The following is a 15,678-nucleotide window of genomic DNA, read 5'->3' on the forward strand; positions in this document are numbered from 1 at the left end:
ACACAGGAAAATTCGATTAAGTTTCAGCTGGAAGCATCTGATAAGTTTATGGAAATTAAAGTTTTATGTAAATCAGTTGTCTGCCTGGACCTGTGCCAGATCACAAGGGGCTGCACTATATTGCATTCAAATTAGCTGCCTCAGAAAACTCAGCATTTATGCCCAACAAGCCCAAAAACAACATTACATGAAATTTAGAGTTTGCTGTATATTTAAAAAGAGATTTCATATCACCCTCTCACTCCTAACACCTCACCTATTACTGTAAAAATATTAACCCATCTGTGGGATAATTTTGAATTACTTCTCTAACACAGCACTGATATTGCGGTTACTGTTTGAAACATTTGGTAGGAACAAAGATGCACTCTGGAGACATCATATACTTATACCTGCAATATATTCTTTATTTAAACAATTCTCCTTTAGATTTCATAGAAAACCAGATGAAGTGTGTGCTATAAATGGCAATTGCAAGGTACACTGCAGATATGTGAGCAGTTGGGAGTCACAGACTACACTGCCATCTTGTGGACAATGAAGGGTAGATGCTCCATTATGCAGATATTTTTCACGTGTAATCAATCAATCTATCTATCTATCTAATATTATTCGCAAACTGCTGCGTGAGACATATCCTTTTTAATTTTCTGTAATGCCATATGACGTGGACATACATCTAACTACACATATCTGTCACTTTCAATGCCCATTTGTATTGTTATACTATACACCAGAGGTCTTCAACAGGGGCTCCCCGACCCCTAGGCGGTCCGCGGAGGTACTGCAGGGGGTCGTGAAAGTTTTGGTTGATTAGACAATTTTTCATATTTTTTTCATATTTTTTTCCCCCCAATTTTTTTTCCCCACAAATTTAAATGTCTTTAAATACACATTAACATGAATCCAACATATTGTAGCGAATGGATAAATGGAAGCAGAAGATGTTATCTTTCAGTCAGAAATGTACACATTCAGCGACACACAGGAGCTCTCTCAAGCTGGGCGCTGGTTCACTCACAGCCCAAGACTAGCCTGGACCTGTCCTCCAAGCCTCCTGCACTCCTCCAGTTTAATGTAAAACACAATTTTATACAATATATATAGTAGGGTGTCTCTGCTCCATCTCTCTTTCAGTTTGGGAGTCCTTGGCCTGAAAAACGTTGAAGACCCCTGCCATACACTATTATACAACAAAATAACAAGTGCACACTGTAAGTACATAATTTCCTAGAAGCCAACACCAGTGACCTCACTTTTAATTGTCAGATTAAATTTAGATTTTTTTTTTTTTTTTTAAATGACTTAAAGGCATAAAGCACATGCAGAGCTGGATGTCAGTGTGTTTTGGTCACTGTTGCCTTTGGACGCCTGCTGAACAGATGCTACCTTGAAATAGTGGAGCTGGCATGTGATTGGCTGGAGGAAGTAGTGGCAACACTGAGCTGGGAGAAACCACTGTGACATGACTCCAGACTGGTCATGGATCCCCTGGAAAAAACAGAAAAGAAAAAAAAATAGAGACAAGAAGTGTTAATTCTCAGACATTATTGACGTCAATCAATTACTAATCTCTGTGGAAAAAAGCAGGTGACATAATATATGTACAACAGCTAATTTCTCTGTAAAACCAAGAAACATATTTTCCAGAAATATCTGTGTCGGTGTTTAAAGAGCCCACACAAGTGCAGTGAAAGGCAGCTTCAGTGGAAGAAAACATGACCTGACCAGAGGAGTAAAGCTCAGCCGCATAAATAAACTGACCTGAAGTCATGGGAGGCCAGCACCTCGGTGTAGTACATGATCTTACACTTGTGGGAGGAGACCTGCAGGGAGGCCAGCACATCATCCACACGAGGCAGGCTGGAGGCGGCGCAGGCTGCCGAGCTGTGGAAGCGCCACTGGAGGATGTAGAAGCCGGGCCAGCGGGTTATGTGGGAGCCCTGTTTTAAGAAAAGAAATCCACAGGATCAATCTGAGGCTGCAGCAGTCGATGATTAACCATCAGGGACAACATGGAAACAAAAAACAAGTTTAGTTAAAACCACAAGAAAAGACAAGAGTACAGATTTTCACGTCTCCTGCATTTCCTCTCTCTTACCTGGATGCTCTCTCCCTCCCTGCAGGTGAGGGCTTTCTCCACCATGCTGTAGTCCTGGCCCAGCACCCAGCTCCTGTCTATCAGCTGGGCATTCACTGCCCCGAGGGACGTGAGGCCATGGGCTCCCAGAGAGTCTTTCTTTGGGGGCTGAGGAGCCCTCTTTGAGTGGTAGATGTTGAAGAGCACATCTCCTTTAGACACATCAAAGTCCCAGGTGATGACTGAGGAAGCCTCTGTGATCTCAATCAGCATCTGCAGACAGATGTAAGGACATTAGAGACACAGAACAGCAGACTGCGAGCCATTAATCACATTATTTATTTTTAGCTGCAAGCATGCAGTGTAGATTTGTTCCAGTTGGTGGCACCCTAATCCAGACCATAAAATCCACAACATACACAGAAACAGTCAAGCCAACAGTAAAGCTAAGCTCCCTCATGGTAAAACACCTAAAAGTTGAGACTGCACCTCATATGGAGCTCCCTTGAAGATGCTGGCACTCTTGTAGATGGAGTCGGTCAGCAGGCAGTTTTCCTCACTCTCCAGCTGCTCTGCTGTCCTGTACAGAGATTTGGGGACCATACCTCCCTCAGGGATGTCACACTAGAGGGGTCAGCGGGGGGAAAAAGACGAGTTCAACCAATAATGAAAGCAGAAAAACACACATTAATATGTGTTAACATGTGTAGATGTGTTGGGCTTGTTTGAAAATAAGAGTTGCAGAGGAAATGTCCCGACAGGGTTTACAAATTACACGTAATGCATTCACAGAGCTTAAATTGGTCCCATAATGTGAAATAATGCAAGCTGGTTAGCTGGTGTGCTACAAATAGTCGATCTTGATATTTTATTGTGTGATGTGTTTGAGCCAACCGAGGTGAGCCAGCTGTTGATTGACCAGGACATTTATTCTGTTCCTATTTGACAATAACCTGCAGTACAAAAATAGACTCCAGCTTCCTGTCCATCATTTCTTCACCACAAAACAACACAGAGTCAAGAGCTTGCTTAACAACAGTAGCCGCATCAGTGGTTTCCACCCGAGTCAGTTACACACAGTCTATCTACTGCAGCCCTAACATTTAAAATGACAAAGTGAAGAAGCCACTTGATATAGATGCCAGTGATTAATTGATTGGTATTAACTGACTGAGAAGACACTGTCAAAAGATCAAACCATGAGCTCAGTGCATGTCCGCTCTGAAAATGAAATTCACATGTACACGTCGATAAGCTGAGGTCTTAACCTCACCATGCAATCCCCTCGCAGGAAGTCAGGGATGATTTCTCTGTCCATGTAGTCCACTAAGCCTCCCGGACCCTTGTAATCATTTCCAGCATAAACCAGGAACTTCTTACGAGTGTTCTCATCAATTAGGGGGCTGACCTGGAAACGGGAAGACCAACGTTCATCAAACAACAAGCAACAAACTGCAGGATTACTTCTTATGAACCGTGGAAGTCAATCCAATATCAATTAATTATTCATGTGTGAAAAATACACAGGTTGACTGGTTGGTGGTGTTACCAGGCATCCATGCATTTTTTTTTATATTGATTTAATTGTGATAACAGCTTATTTTATATTACTATTTGTAATTTCATTATCTGTTTGTCAGTAATTAGTTGTATCTTTCGCATCTCCACGAGGTAATAGTTACAGACTAAAATTCACTTGTAAAATGCATCAACTGAGTACTGCATTAGGTACATTTATTATTGCTTTGGTTTATTATCATATATCTCTGTGCATAAATTACGACTTATTTTTATTTCTTTGCTGAATTCTACAAGCTATTGCATACTACTATAGCAATAATCAAATGTCCCCGAGGGGGTTTAGTTAATTCTCTGCATATTGCACAGCATTCATTATCTTTATTTCTCAATATTGGATTTTTCTCTCCTTTTCTTCTTTGTTTATCATGTACTTATACATGCAGTGAGGCTGGATTGCATCCAACTATTTAAAATTCCTATTGATGCCATGTCTGTGTCTGTACTCTACAACTTTTGTGAAATCTTCCAAGAGATTAATTAAAATCACATTCATGGTTGCACATCAAATGTAAATTGATGCATTTATTCTCACCAGGGTCCAGAGCACTGGGAAAACTCGAGGAGCCCTCAGAATGAGCAGGCGACCCAGAGTTTCAGGGTAGTTGGCTTCCACCACCTCGATGATTCTTAGCAGAGCTTTGACGCCTGGTCTCCACAGATGACGCATGTTTAGAGCTTCCAGATCCACCAGGCAAGTCCAACAGCTGACAGACACAATAAAACAAACATGACGCGACTGTATTCTGCATACAACCCCGTTTCAGGTTAAGTTGGGACGCTGTGTAAAATGTAAAAACAGAATGCAATCCTTTGCAAATTACATAAACCCACATTTAATTGAAAATAGACCAAAGACAACATATCAAATGTTGAAACGGAGATATTGCATTGTTTTATATTAAAAAAAATTTTAATTAAGATACTTGTCAACAAATCAGTAACATAAAAGTATGTGCTGGGTATAAAAAGAGTATCTTAGAGAGGAGGAGTCTCTCAGTAGTGACGATGGAGAGCGGTTCACCACTCTGAGAAAGACTGCGTAGAAAAATAGTGCAACAATCTAAGGAAAACATTCCTCAAAGTAAAATTGCAAAGAATGTGGGTATTTAATCATCTGCAGTTTATAATAATCATTAAAAGATTCAGAGAATCCGGACAAATCTCTGTAAGCAAGCGACAAACCAATATTGCATGGCCGTGATCTACCACCCACAAGTGGCACTGCATTCGAAATCACACACTCACTGCATGGGCTTAGAAACAATTTCGAAAACCATTGGTTGTAACCACAGTTCAGTTTCAACAGTCTTTGGTCTATTTGCAATTAAATATGGGTTTACATGATTTGCAAATCATTGCATTCTGTTATTATTTACATTTCACACAGCGTCCCAAATTTTGGGGAAACGGGGTTGTACAAGCGCGCGTATACCTGATTGCTGATTAACTAATGACACTATTACAATAAAACACTATTTAGGCACCTAATAGGTCGACCAAAGACTCTGGTGTTTTCCTCACACCGCCTCAGTCCCTCCTCGATGATGGACAGGACCTATGAGGTTGTAGCATTAATGCAACTGAAGATATGTTGAATGAAAATGATTCTGTATATGTGGATGTTAAGTCATATATCTTCTTCAAGTAGTCATGTGACCTGTCTCAGTAGCGCCTCTTCCCCCAAGGCTCGAACCAGTCCTTTAGTGTCCATTTGACCCAGACGCAGGATATACAGAGGACGGCCATCTAAACGACACGTCACACGCAGACATTCACAGGCTGTTCAACAAGAAAATGTCAACAGGCAGAAGGACATTTGCAGTAATAGTGCCTTGGAGGCAACATGTTTACTATGTAAATCTGGTATTTACCAGTCTGAAAGGCAGTAATTGAGCCTGTGAACATTCAAAGGGCACTTCCTGTATTTACCTGACCTGGTGGATCAGCTGAGCCGACTCATTTCCAAACATGAGAGCGATGACAGATGGTCAGACTTCACAGTCAATAATTAACAGGCCATTTCAACCCTTGTAGACTTTATGTATGCAGAAGACTTAATCCCTTTGATGCTTTACACAACTGACATGTGTTTACTTTTACTGCAGACAAACCTCACAACTAAAGAAATAACCTGGGAAATGAAGAGAGAATAAGATGAAGCAGCCAGTACGGCTCACTCACCTCTGTCATGGTGGTGCCAGCCTCCCGTGTAATAATCCTGAAGCAGTTGAGGGCGCTCCCATGTGTCTAACAGGAAATCCACCTGATGCTGCTTTCTCCAGGTAAGTGACTGGCACAAGAACTCCCTGGCCTTGTCGATGTTGAAATCTCTGGCCCGGAGAAATCGCAGCACATGCTGATCCTTTGGAATCTGTAGAAAACACACAGGGGTCAAAATGCCATAGTTCTGGGTCATGTTACTGATGAATGCAAAGGCATGTCTTACATACATGCTTATTATTTAATTACTTTATTCTGCAGCATTCAGTGTGTGTAAAACTGCTTTAAGTGTGGGAGCACGAGCTGAGCAGAAGGTTGTCCGAGAAATAAAGTGTGCCGCGCATCACTGCACAAAGGGCTCTGTAGTCAAAGAAGCTGTTGTGTATATGAGACCTTGCCCTTGTGGGTTTCCTGGAGCCACTGACGCAGTCGAATGAGACAGCTCTCCTGCAGAGGCGTTAAATCACCAAGGTAACGTCTGATGTAGTCAGCATCCAACTTGTCTACAGGCCAAAGCACATTTACAGCAAAAAATTTACATATCGCATGCATCGCATTAAGACATCAGGGACTCCAAATAATATAGTATTTGTGATATCAGCATCAGTAAAAGTCACAGTGGTTGTAAAACTATCGTACTGCAGCATAAATCTAGGATTTAATTTTCTGATTACAGACCTACACTCCCGAGACATGTATTATAACAATGAATAGTGATTTGTGTCTGATATGGTTTGGGTCCCTGCAAAAAGGTTACACTATCTTATTATTATACTTATAACTTATTAAAATACCATTTGCTACTTTGGCATCAAATTCCAGAATCTATCAATATGCCAGTATTTTTCATTTTTAAAGTTGAACGGCTGGAGAGAAAATTTCTCTTCCTTTACTGAAAAGTCAATTTTCGGTGTAAATGCAGTGGAGGCTGCAAGTCGCAACATCGTTAAATGTTGGACCCGGTTTGACTTTCAGACTTGATGTGATGTAACAAATCATGCTCACAGGCCCAAACCTTAAAATCAGATTTTCAGTGAGCACAGAAAAACTTTCCCCCTTCGGCAGATAAATGTGAAAACAGGCGTCTGGTATTAAACTCTGCACATACATCATACATACAGTGAAGCTCAAACATTCAACTGGAGCAATTTTGGAGTGAAGAGGGGACTTTAAAATGAACTCAAAAACCTAATTGGGAAACTTGTAGCTAGCTATTTGTTCACCCCTTCAGTAAATATACGTGTCACAGGACACAAAGAGATACATAACGCACATCTTTTAACATTTACATTGCAGCGGGGTTTTTTTTGTGTGTGCTAGTTTCTATTCTAAACTTTGTTGTGAGTGCTCACTGACCGTCAGGCGAACCAGCCACTAGCTCAGTGGGACAGGCCGGTTCTTTATTGCGCAGTCCATCCTTGGCACTGTTGCCTGGAATGGCTCTGGCAGTAGATGGAGGTGGCAGCTGGAGCCTTGCAGTGACCGTGGAGGAGTCAGCAGGGGTCCATCGAGGTATGTAAGTTACTCCTCCTTCCTCCAGCTCTCTGAGGTGGTACTCAATAATTTCTTTACCCTACAACATTTAACCTCTGGTTAATTTGAAAGATCAGGTCACAATGTGGACCAATACTGAAGCAATTTTCACATTTTTAGTTTTCGACAAATGTATAACTAAAATGATGATGTTTCACACAAACAGTCAAATCAAATATGCGAACCTTCTTAATGCTACTTGCATACTGTTTCATTGCTATCTTCTCTGCCATGGTCTCAAAACCAAAAAAGGACTTAATATCCAGAGTAGCTGTCTGTTCAAAGCACGTCCAGTCCTCATTCTCTGGATGAGCCTGTGGAAGAGGACAAACATGGGAATATTCGTCACTTGTAAGTCACAGCAAAGTATGATAAATACAAAAGCTGAAATATCATCCAAAACAACGCATCGATACATATACCGATAAATAAAATCCCAATATTGATTGTAATTTCAAAGTAACCAATGCAAAGTATTTCAAATGTGAATTAAAGTAAGGGTATACAAGAAACAAGGTGACTGATGGAGCTAAAAGTGCAAGTGCAATCAGGAAGAACATCTTTATTTTTCATTATTCCTCAGTTCATTCTCCCTGCTTCTTATATTTGCCTGACTTTGGGCGTTTTGGGTAAACCTATCAAACATTGCCAGTCCATTGCTGTCAAACTTCAGGTCTGGGTGACCTGCTGCGACCCTTCTCCACCCCTCCCTCCTCCGGTCTTCATACCCAGTGCCCAGGTCAAGCTCATCTGTATTCACTTCTTGTCATCCAGCTCCACAGTCACTGCACCACCAACCTTCCCAGTGTTTGTTGTTGTGTCTCCATGCACTTTTCTTTTCCCTCTCCGCTCTCCCCTCATCCCAAACGGTTGAGGCAGATGTCTGCCCACCACTGAGCAAACTTGTATAAAATTCATCTTCAATCCATCACCACCACCACCACCACCACCACCACCACCCGTGTCTAGACGGGTGGGGCCCCTGCACCCCCCCCCTTTTAAATCTGATGTCATCACAATGGCTTCTATTGACCAAAGACTGTCACATCCTTCAAGCTTTTATCTGCACCTTCGCTTGTCAAATCGAGTCTCTCCTGATTGAAATGACTTAGTTTTATGTTCGCATCATATCTACCAGAAAACATATTAGTGGTGATGTTATACTGGAAAGAGCATTTTACTGGGGAGGGTATTATTGGACTGCCTGTGACTGAAACAACCCCAACTTTAAAAAACATCTGGTGACACGAGCTGTTCAGAGCCTCGAGCACATCGATGGGAGGATCACCTAAAATGAATAATTCATGCATCGCACATTGCAATGCCTTCAGGAGGAGCTCCATTTCATCCAAAGAGCACGAGGCACTGTAAAAGTGTTCTACAACGTACAAAAGCAATAAAATACGCACAACAACAAAGACATAAACCTCTGACAGACTCTGCTGGTACCATGTCTGACTCGGAGACTCACCGTGTAGCTGCAGCACTCACGGACAATGACTCTGCTGGAAAAGGTGTCATTGTGGACCTCGATGTGGAGTGTCCTGTCTCTGCGGTTCAGCGTGTTCTTTTGGATGAAGTACAGGTAGTCTACACCGGCAATCTACATGCAGAGCAAACAAGGGGTTTTCAGGAGTTGATTAGATATGTCCCCTGAACATTTGTAATGCCGTGGTGGGATTTTAACAGTTCATCCGCACACATTTACACATAACGCAAATGAATGCAATCTAATGCAACACTGAAGAAAAATAGCATCTGACTACCAACTCTCTGACACATGCTGTGTTACAAATGACTTACTTCCTTTAGTACACTAAAACATAGTGCTCTTCCATGTTAGGACTCTTATTTGTGCAGTGCAGGAATTTCAACCGAGTAGTGTTGTTTCAAACCACACTGCTTTTCTGAACTGACCGGAAATAACCACAGCATGTGAATATATCACCTGCCAAAATATCTGCAGATTAAAAAAATTTTACCCAGAAATTAACATCTTTTTAACAAATGCAACAAAAAGTCCAGCAGCAGTAATGAAAATCTTTTTTTGTGAAGTGTTCTCCAACAGCTGCAACTTCCTCGGACGCCTTAATTTGAAAATTATTTACGTCGGTGGCCATTTCTCCATGTAGCCAAGATGGCGACCGTTTAGGGTGGACATTTTCCAGCATTTCACACTTCTTTTGGTTTGTCATCTTGGTACTTGTAGTGCACTGCATGTTTCTATACTTGACAGTGTGAACGCACTTATGCACTCAAAATAGTGAGTGTTAGTACACAAGTATGGCATTTAGAACACGGCAACAGTCTTCCTATTTTTGTTCTTTAAAGCAAATAACCCGATAACAGCAACTGTGGTGATTGTTTCATGTGTAATAGGTCAGATTAGAGGTACCCGTTTGAGAAGTCGAGGGGCATCAATGTCGATCATACATCGCCTCTCAGTTATCAGCTTTGATCCGTCCTCACTTTGGCTCTGGCTGATGATCTCACTGTCCACAAACACTGGGATCAACGGGCAATTTGGGAATCTCCTCACATAGGCCTGAATGGGAGAAATAAATCACATTTACAAGACATTTAAATAAGAAAAGTGTATATTGTATGTATTTTTATGCTTTTTTTTTTTTTTTTTTACAACAACAGTGCCTGGTCATTTTGTTCCACAGGGTGCTTTGCCTTTGTCCTAACAGCTCTCTGCTTGAACATTATATTACAACAAGGTCACTTGTATTTGCCATAAAAGTAAACGATAATCAGTGATGCTGATTAAATAGAACAGTGTGCGATGTACAGGACTTGATTTCTGTGTCAGGTTTGCATGCATTTAATGGTTAGAAGCTTAGTTTAAATGCATATTAAAATGTTATGTTCGTGCAAAGCCACAACCTGCAGCTGTGCCAGCTTTTACAAGCAGTGATTGCTTTGTGTTTTACTGCCCACAGCATATGACCATCTGTCCAGAGCAATTTAAATAGAACTCACCTGTATATATATATATATATATATAGTCACCAAACAGGCATTTCAGGATCTACAATAATGGCCTTCTGTGTAAGGAACTAGAAGCTCCCCACCTTCTGATTTAGATTTAGATTTTTGACTTTATTGATCCCACAGTTGGGAAATTCGGTCATCACAGCAGCATAGAAAGAACAAAAAGGTGCACACAATATGAAAAAGAGCAATGAATAAATACACACACACAGACTTTATACACAAAAAAAACTAAGAAAATAGATAAATAAAGTCTGGGATGAATGGAAAACTATTGACCAAGTAACCAATGGCAGGGGAGGAACTAGACCTTTATGATATTCATAGGAGCCTGTGTAATGTTTTAAAATAATGATTTCACTGAGGTACAAAATCAGGTACAAAAAGACTTAAAATTTTAAGGGTTTGAAGATATATACAGTGGGTACGGAAAGTATTCAGACCCCTTTAAATTTTTCACTCTTTGTTTCATTGCAGCCATTTGCTAAAATCAAAAAAGTTCATTTTATTTCTCATTAATGTACACTCAGCACCCCATCTTGACAGAAAAAAACAGAAATGTAGAAATTTGTGCAAATTTATTAAAAAAGAAAAACTGAAATATCACATGGTCATAAGTATTCAGACCCTTTGCTGTGACACTCATATTTAACTCACATGCTGTCCATTTCTTCTGATCCTCCTTGAGATGGTTCTACTCCTTCATTGGAGTCCAGCTGTGTTTAATTAAACTGATTGGACTTGATTAGGAAAGGCACACACCTGTCTATATAAGATCTTACAGCTCACAGTGCATGTCAGAGCAAATGAGAATCATGAGGTCGAAGGAACTGTCCAAGGAGCTCAGAGACAGAATTGTGGCAAGGCACAGATCTGGCCAAGGTTACAAAATAATTTCTGCAGCACTCAAGGTTCCTAAGAGCACAGTGGCCTCCATAATCCTTAAATGGAAGAAGTTTGGGACGACCAGAACTCTTCCTAGACCTGGCCGTCCAGCCAAACTGAGCAATCGTGGGAGAAGAGCCTTGGTGAGAGAGGTAAAGAAGAACCCAAAGATCACTGTGGCTGAGCTCCAGAGATGCAGTAGGGAGATGGGAGAAAGCTCCACAAAGTCAACTATCACTGCAGCCCTCCACCAGTCGGGGCTTTATGGCAGAGTGGCCCGACGGAAGCCTCTCCTCAGTGCAAGACATATGAAAGCCCTCATAGAGTTTGCCAAAAAAAACACATGAAGGACTCCCAGACTATGAGAAATAAGATTCTCTGGTCTGATGAGACCAAGATTGAACTTTTTGGCGTTAATTCTAAGCGGTATGTGTGGAGAAAACCAGGCACTGCTCATCACCTGCCCAATACAATCCCAAAAGTGAAACATGGTGGTGACAGCATCATGCTATGGTTTTTTTTTTTCAGCTGCAGGGACAGGACGACTGGTTGCAATTGAAGGAAAGATGAATGCCGCCAAGTACAGAGATATCCTGGAAGAAAACCTCTTCCAGAGTGCTCTGGACCTCAGACTGGGCCGAAGGTTCACCTTCCAACAAGACAATGACCCGAAGCACACAGCTAAAATAACAAAGGAGTGGCTTCGGAACAACTCTGTGACCATTCTTGACTGGCCCAGCCAGAGCCCTGACCTAAACCCAATTGAACATCTCTGGAGAGACCTGAAAATGGCTGTCCACCAATGTTCACCATCCAACCTGACGGAACTGGAGAGGATCTGCAAGGAAGAATGGCAGAGGATCCCCAAATCCAGGTGTGAAAAGCTTGTTGCATCATTCCCAAGAAGACTCATGGCTGTACGAGCTCAAAAGGGTGCTTCTACTCAATACTGAGCAAAGGGTCTGAATACTTATGACCATGTGATATTTCAGTTTTTCGTTTTTAATAAATTTGCACAAATTTCTACATTTCTGTTTTTTTCTGTCAAGATGGGGTGCTGAGTGTACATTAATGAGAAATAAAATGAACTTTTTTGATTTTAGCAAATAGCTGCAATGAAACAAAGAGTGAAAAATTTAAAGGGGTCTGAATACTTTCCGTACCCACTGTATACTGTTTATTCTGTTATTGAAACTCACAAGGCAGCAGAATTTTCAATTGTTTCTCTCTCCAAATTCACATCTCCCTGCTGGTATTTCAGAAAGACACACACACACACACACACACACACACACACACACACACACACACACACATCCTGCTTGCATTGATAAAGCACAGCATGAGCAATCCAATCAATGAGATGGAATTATCCACTGAGAAAATTAATGGGAAATGTTTCCCTGGTAAATAAGCAGCATTGACTGGCATTGTGTAACAGAGACACTGTGCACCAAAAACAATATGTCTCAGTGATTGAAGACAAATTGAAATCGTTGTCCTGCCCATTCCTCTCAGAGTTAATGGTGTAAACACACAATGGAAGCAGAATATAAAAGAAGAGTCTCTAATGTTTGAGGCTCAGCAGAACTATCAATGACCCCCAGAAGACTTTGTAAGCCTCAAACATGAAAAAAACAGCAGCTCCCAATATTCTACACTATTACATTTCACATGGCCGAGCCAATACCTCTCTAATGACTGTGGCTATGGAGCATAAATAATGTTTTATTTCCTCTGGTGATATTGATTAAATGCAATCCTACAAGTAAAAAAACATTTACTGTTAGCTTCGTGCAGCTATATAAAAACCAATCTAATGCATTTCTATTAGAGGCCCAGGTCAGTCATAAAGAGGTGTCATGAAAGGGACATCAGTGATGTCACTGGTTGAACATTCAGTAACATCCTGGACACTGATTAGGACTGTTACCCTAAGTAATAATCGCCGGCTCCAGGATCATCCAGGGGACTAATAAGAAAGCTTGGAGATAAATGGCAGCGGAGGAGGAGGCAGAATATTCACTGGATTCTCTTCTTTATGCTGCTGCAGCCTGACTCTTCTCACAGGAGCCATTATTTAGTTTCCACAGGAGGCTTATTTCAAGACCCTTTTCACCTGCAGTGACACAGCAAGAATTTTACACCTGCAATGTTTCATGGAAAGGTATCAAATGACACTTGTGTGGGCAGTGACCATACAGTGAACTGTGTTAACTGTAACTGTGTGGTAATGAAGTCATAGCCGCAGAGCAAAATGTCACAGCAGCTTCACACTCCCCACTCTGAAGATATTGCATAAACCTTTGGCTTAATATGTTACTTCAGAGAACAAGAAACAACACCAAGAGCAGACTGTGAGAGTGGGTGAGATCAGAGCGCCTCTCATGGAAATCCATTTATTTTACATTTGTCCTACTTTATCTTTGCTCACAGTTCCTGTTTTTTATGTGAATTTAAAGCACTGAGATGCAGGTTTCAGGACAAAAAAAAAACCAATACATCAGTATCATAATGAAAAATATTCCACTCAAGGAAAAGACAGGTTGTTCTGTGGTGAGTAAGTGTTTAGAAATTCGGATCTCTGTCGCTACTTTACTGTATTTCCCTGTGTAACTGTTCAATACTGCTGAACTGATATCAAAATCTATTTTGAGTTACATAAATACAGCTGGAAACACTCTGCTGTGGCCACGTCTTATCACTGTGTTGCATCATCTACATTTTGTCAGCTGTCCTCAGGAGCAAGAAAAAGGTCAGCCCAGCAATTCAAGTTATATAATATTCCTAATATCTTTACAACAATCACACAAAATAACTTCTGACCTCTTATGAAGCATCATATGATGATAAGAAAACGATATATATGCTGAGTTTTAATGAGCAACAGATACTTCAAATATATATTAGTGACTTTTGCTGAAATATTTAACACAGGCCAGTCAAGGAGGCAAAACACAAAATTGTCAATTCTGCTTACAATACAGAGGATTTTTTTTTTTTTTTTTTTTCCACTTAAGAAACACAAAGTTTGGTAAGCAGCTTCCTGGCAGCAGGCAGCCTGTAGATTACTGTATTTACCATAGGAGCAGCAGAGAAGAGGAGAGGGTATATGCAGTACACTCTGACCTGTCGTTCAACACACAGCATTTACTGCAGGTAAGTGCACATCAAGAATGAGACGATGACCCTGGGAGGTGTCTCCCTATCGGTGCCACAACTGAGCTGTGGAATCCAGTGAGAAACGTTTCCACATGCTCATCTTTAATTACTTTCAGCAGCACAAACATAGAATTTGTCTGAGGGGTGCAAAGAAAAGTAGATATGTGCACTGTAGTCCCCAGTGTGGTTATGTAACATCCTGCAAAGTAATAACAATCACATCCACTGCCGAGTTAGGAGCTAAGTGGTCACAGACATACATAACTTGTCTTTATGACGGCACTATATGTAACCGCTTTACTCACCGCCATTATCAACTCAAATGGGTGCTTGAAGACCCGAACAGGGGACTGGTATTCCTGCACCATGGTTGAAGCTCATTCCACGGCAACTCTGTTAAATGATCAGAGACAACAGCATGACATGACAGCAGTAATATGCTGTTTAAGCTATGTGTGTGTGTGTGTGTGTGCGCGTGTATAGGTTATATACAAGAGGCAGCTGTTACTCAGATAATATAAAGTATCGCGAGGAATGACATCCGGCCAAAGTTTCTAACAAGTGGAAAGAAGATATAGGCTACACGCACGCGCACACAGTGACAAACGACCTAATGCGAACTTAACTCACCTCAGACTTCAAATCCCGATGCGTCACTGTAGCTCTATAACTGTCTGTGTATCCATATTGTCAGCTGGCCGAAGAAAGTATAACCTCCCGCATTTTAAACCGCAAAATGATACACACAGACATTATCCTTCTGACAGGGGCACATACTGGTAGCTCCGCCCCTTTCCTACAATAAGGAAGCCGGTTCACCTTTGATCCAAGCAGTTCACATTTCTAACCAACATGGTGGTGGCAACAGGGACATTTTCTCTTTCAGTTTGGACTCCTGACACTGATTCGAGTATCTATCCGACAATATGGATCAACACATTAGAGCTTTCTGAAATATTTAAAAGGTTTTCTAACCACACCAGAAGAAAGAAAGTGTCCATCATACCTATTAGAGATAATACTCAGAGAAGAATTTGATAACAAATCATGTGACAGATCACCTTTGTAAATGGCAACTGATATTAGGCTTACAATCACCTTACTTTATGTATGCCAAGCTCAATATCACCAATTTCTATATGTGTATTATTCCTTCAACTTTTATTAAATCATAAAAAAATATATTAAGGTCAATTTATTTTACTCATAAACTACCTGCC

At 41.0% G+C, this 15,678-nt stretch overlaps 1 protein-coding gene across 1 annotated transcript; it reads right to left on the reverse strand.

The window, feature by feature from the left end:
• Window positions 1-586: 586 nt before the first annotated feature.
• Window positions 587-15,209, reverse strand: LOC138627594 (SEC14-like protein 1). The gene is made up of 16 exons (XM_069710029.1): window positions 15,089-15,209; window positions 14,764-14,851; window positions 9,810-9,959; window positions 8,886-9,017; window positions 7,600-7,728; window positions 7,238-7,454; window positions 6,275-6,384; window positions 5,843-6,032; window positions 5,319-5,407; window positions 5,146-5,216; window positions 4,194-4,365; window positions 3,354-3,488; window positions 2,570-2,704; window positions 2,102-2,353; window positions 1,765-1,943; window positions 587-1,491 (listed from the first exon to the last, which is right to left on the reverse strand). Exons 2-16 carry the CDS (start codon window positions 14,824-14,826, stop codon window positions 1,386-1,388), a joined length of 2,130 nt encoding a protein of 709 aa, XP_069566130.1. The 5' UTR covers window positions 14,827-14,851; window positions 15,089-15,209; the 3' UTR covers window positions 587-1,385.
• Window positions 15,210-15,678: the final 469 nt, after the last annotated feature.

This window comes from Brachyistius frenatus, unplaced genomic scaffold, assembly GCF_029030835.1.
Source record: "Brachyistius frenatus isolate BFR_SWC_R1_liver_20210118 unplaced genomic scaffold, ASM2903083v1 Contig_88, whole genome shotgun sequence".
Taxonomy (NCBI): Eukaryota; Metazoa; Chordata; class Actinopteri; family Embiotocidae; genus Brachyistius; species Brachyistius frenatus.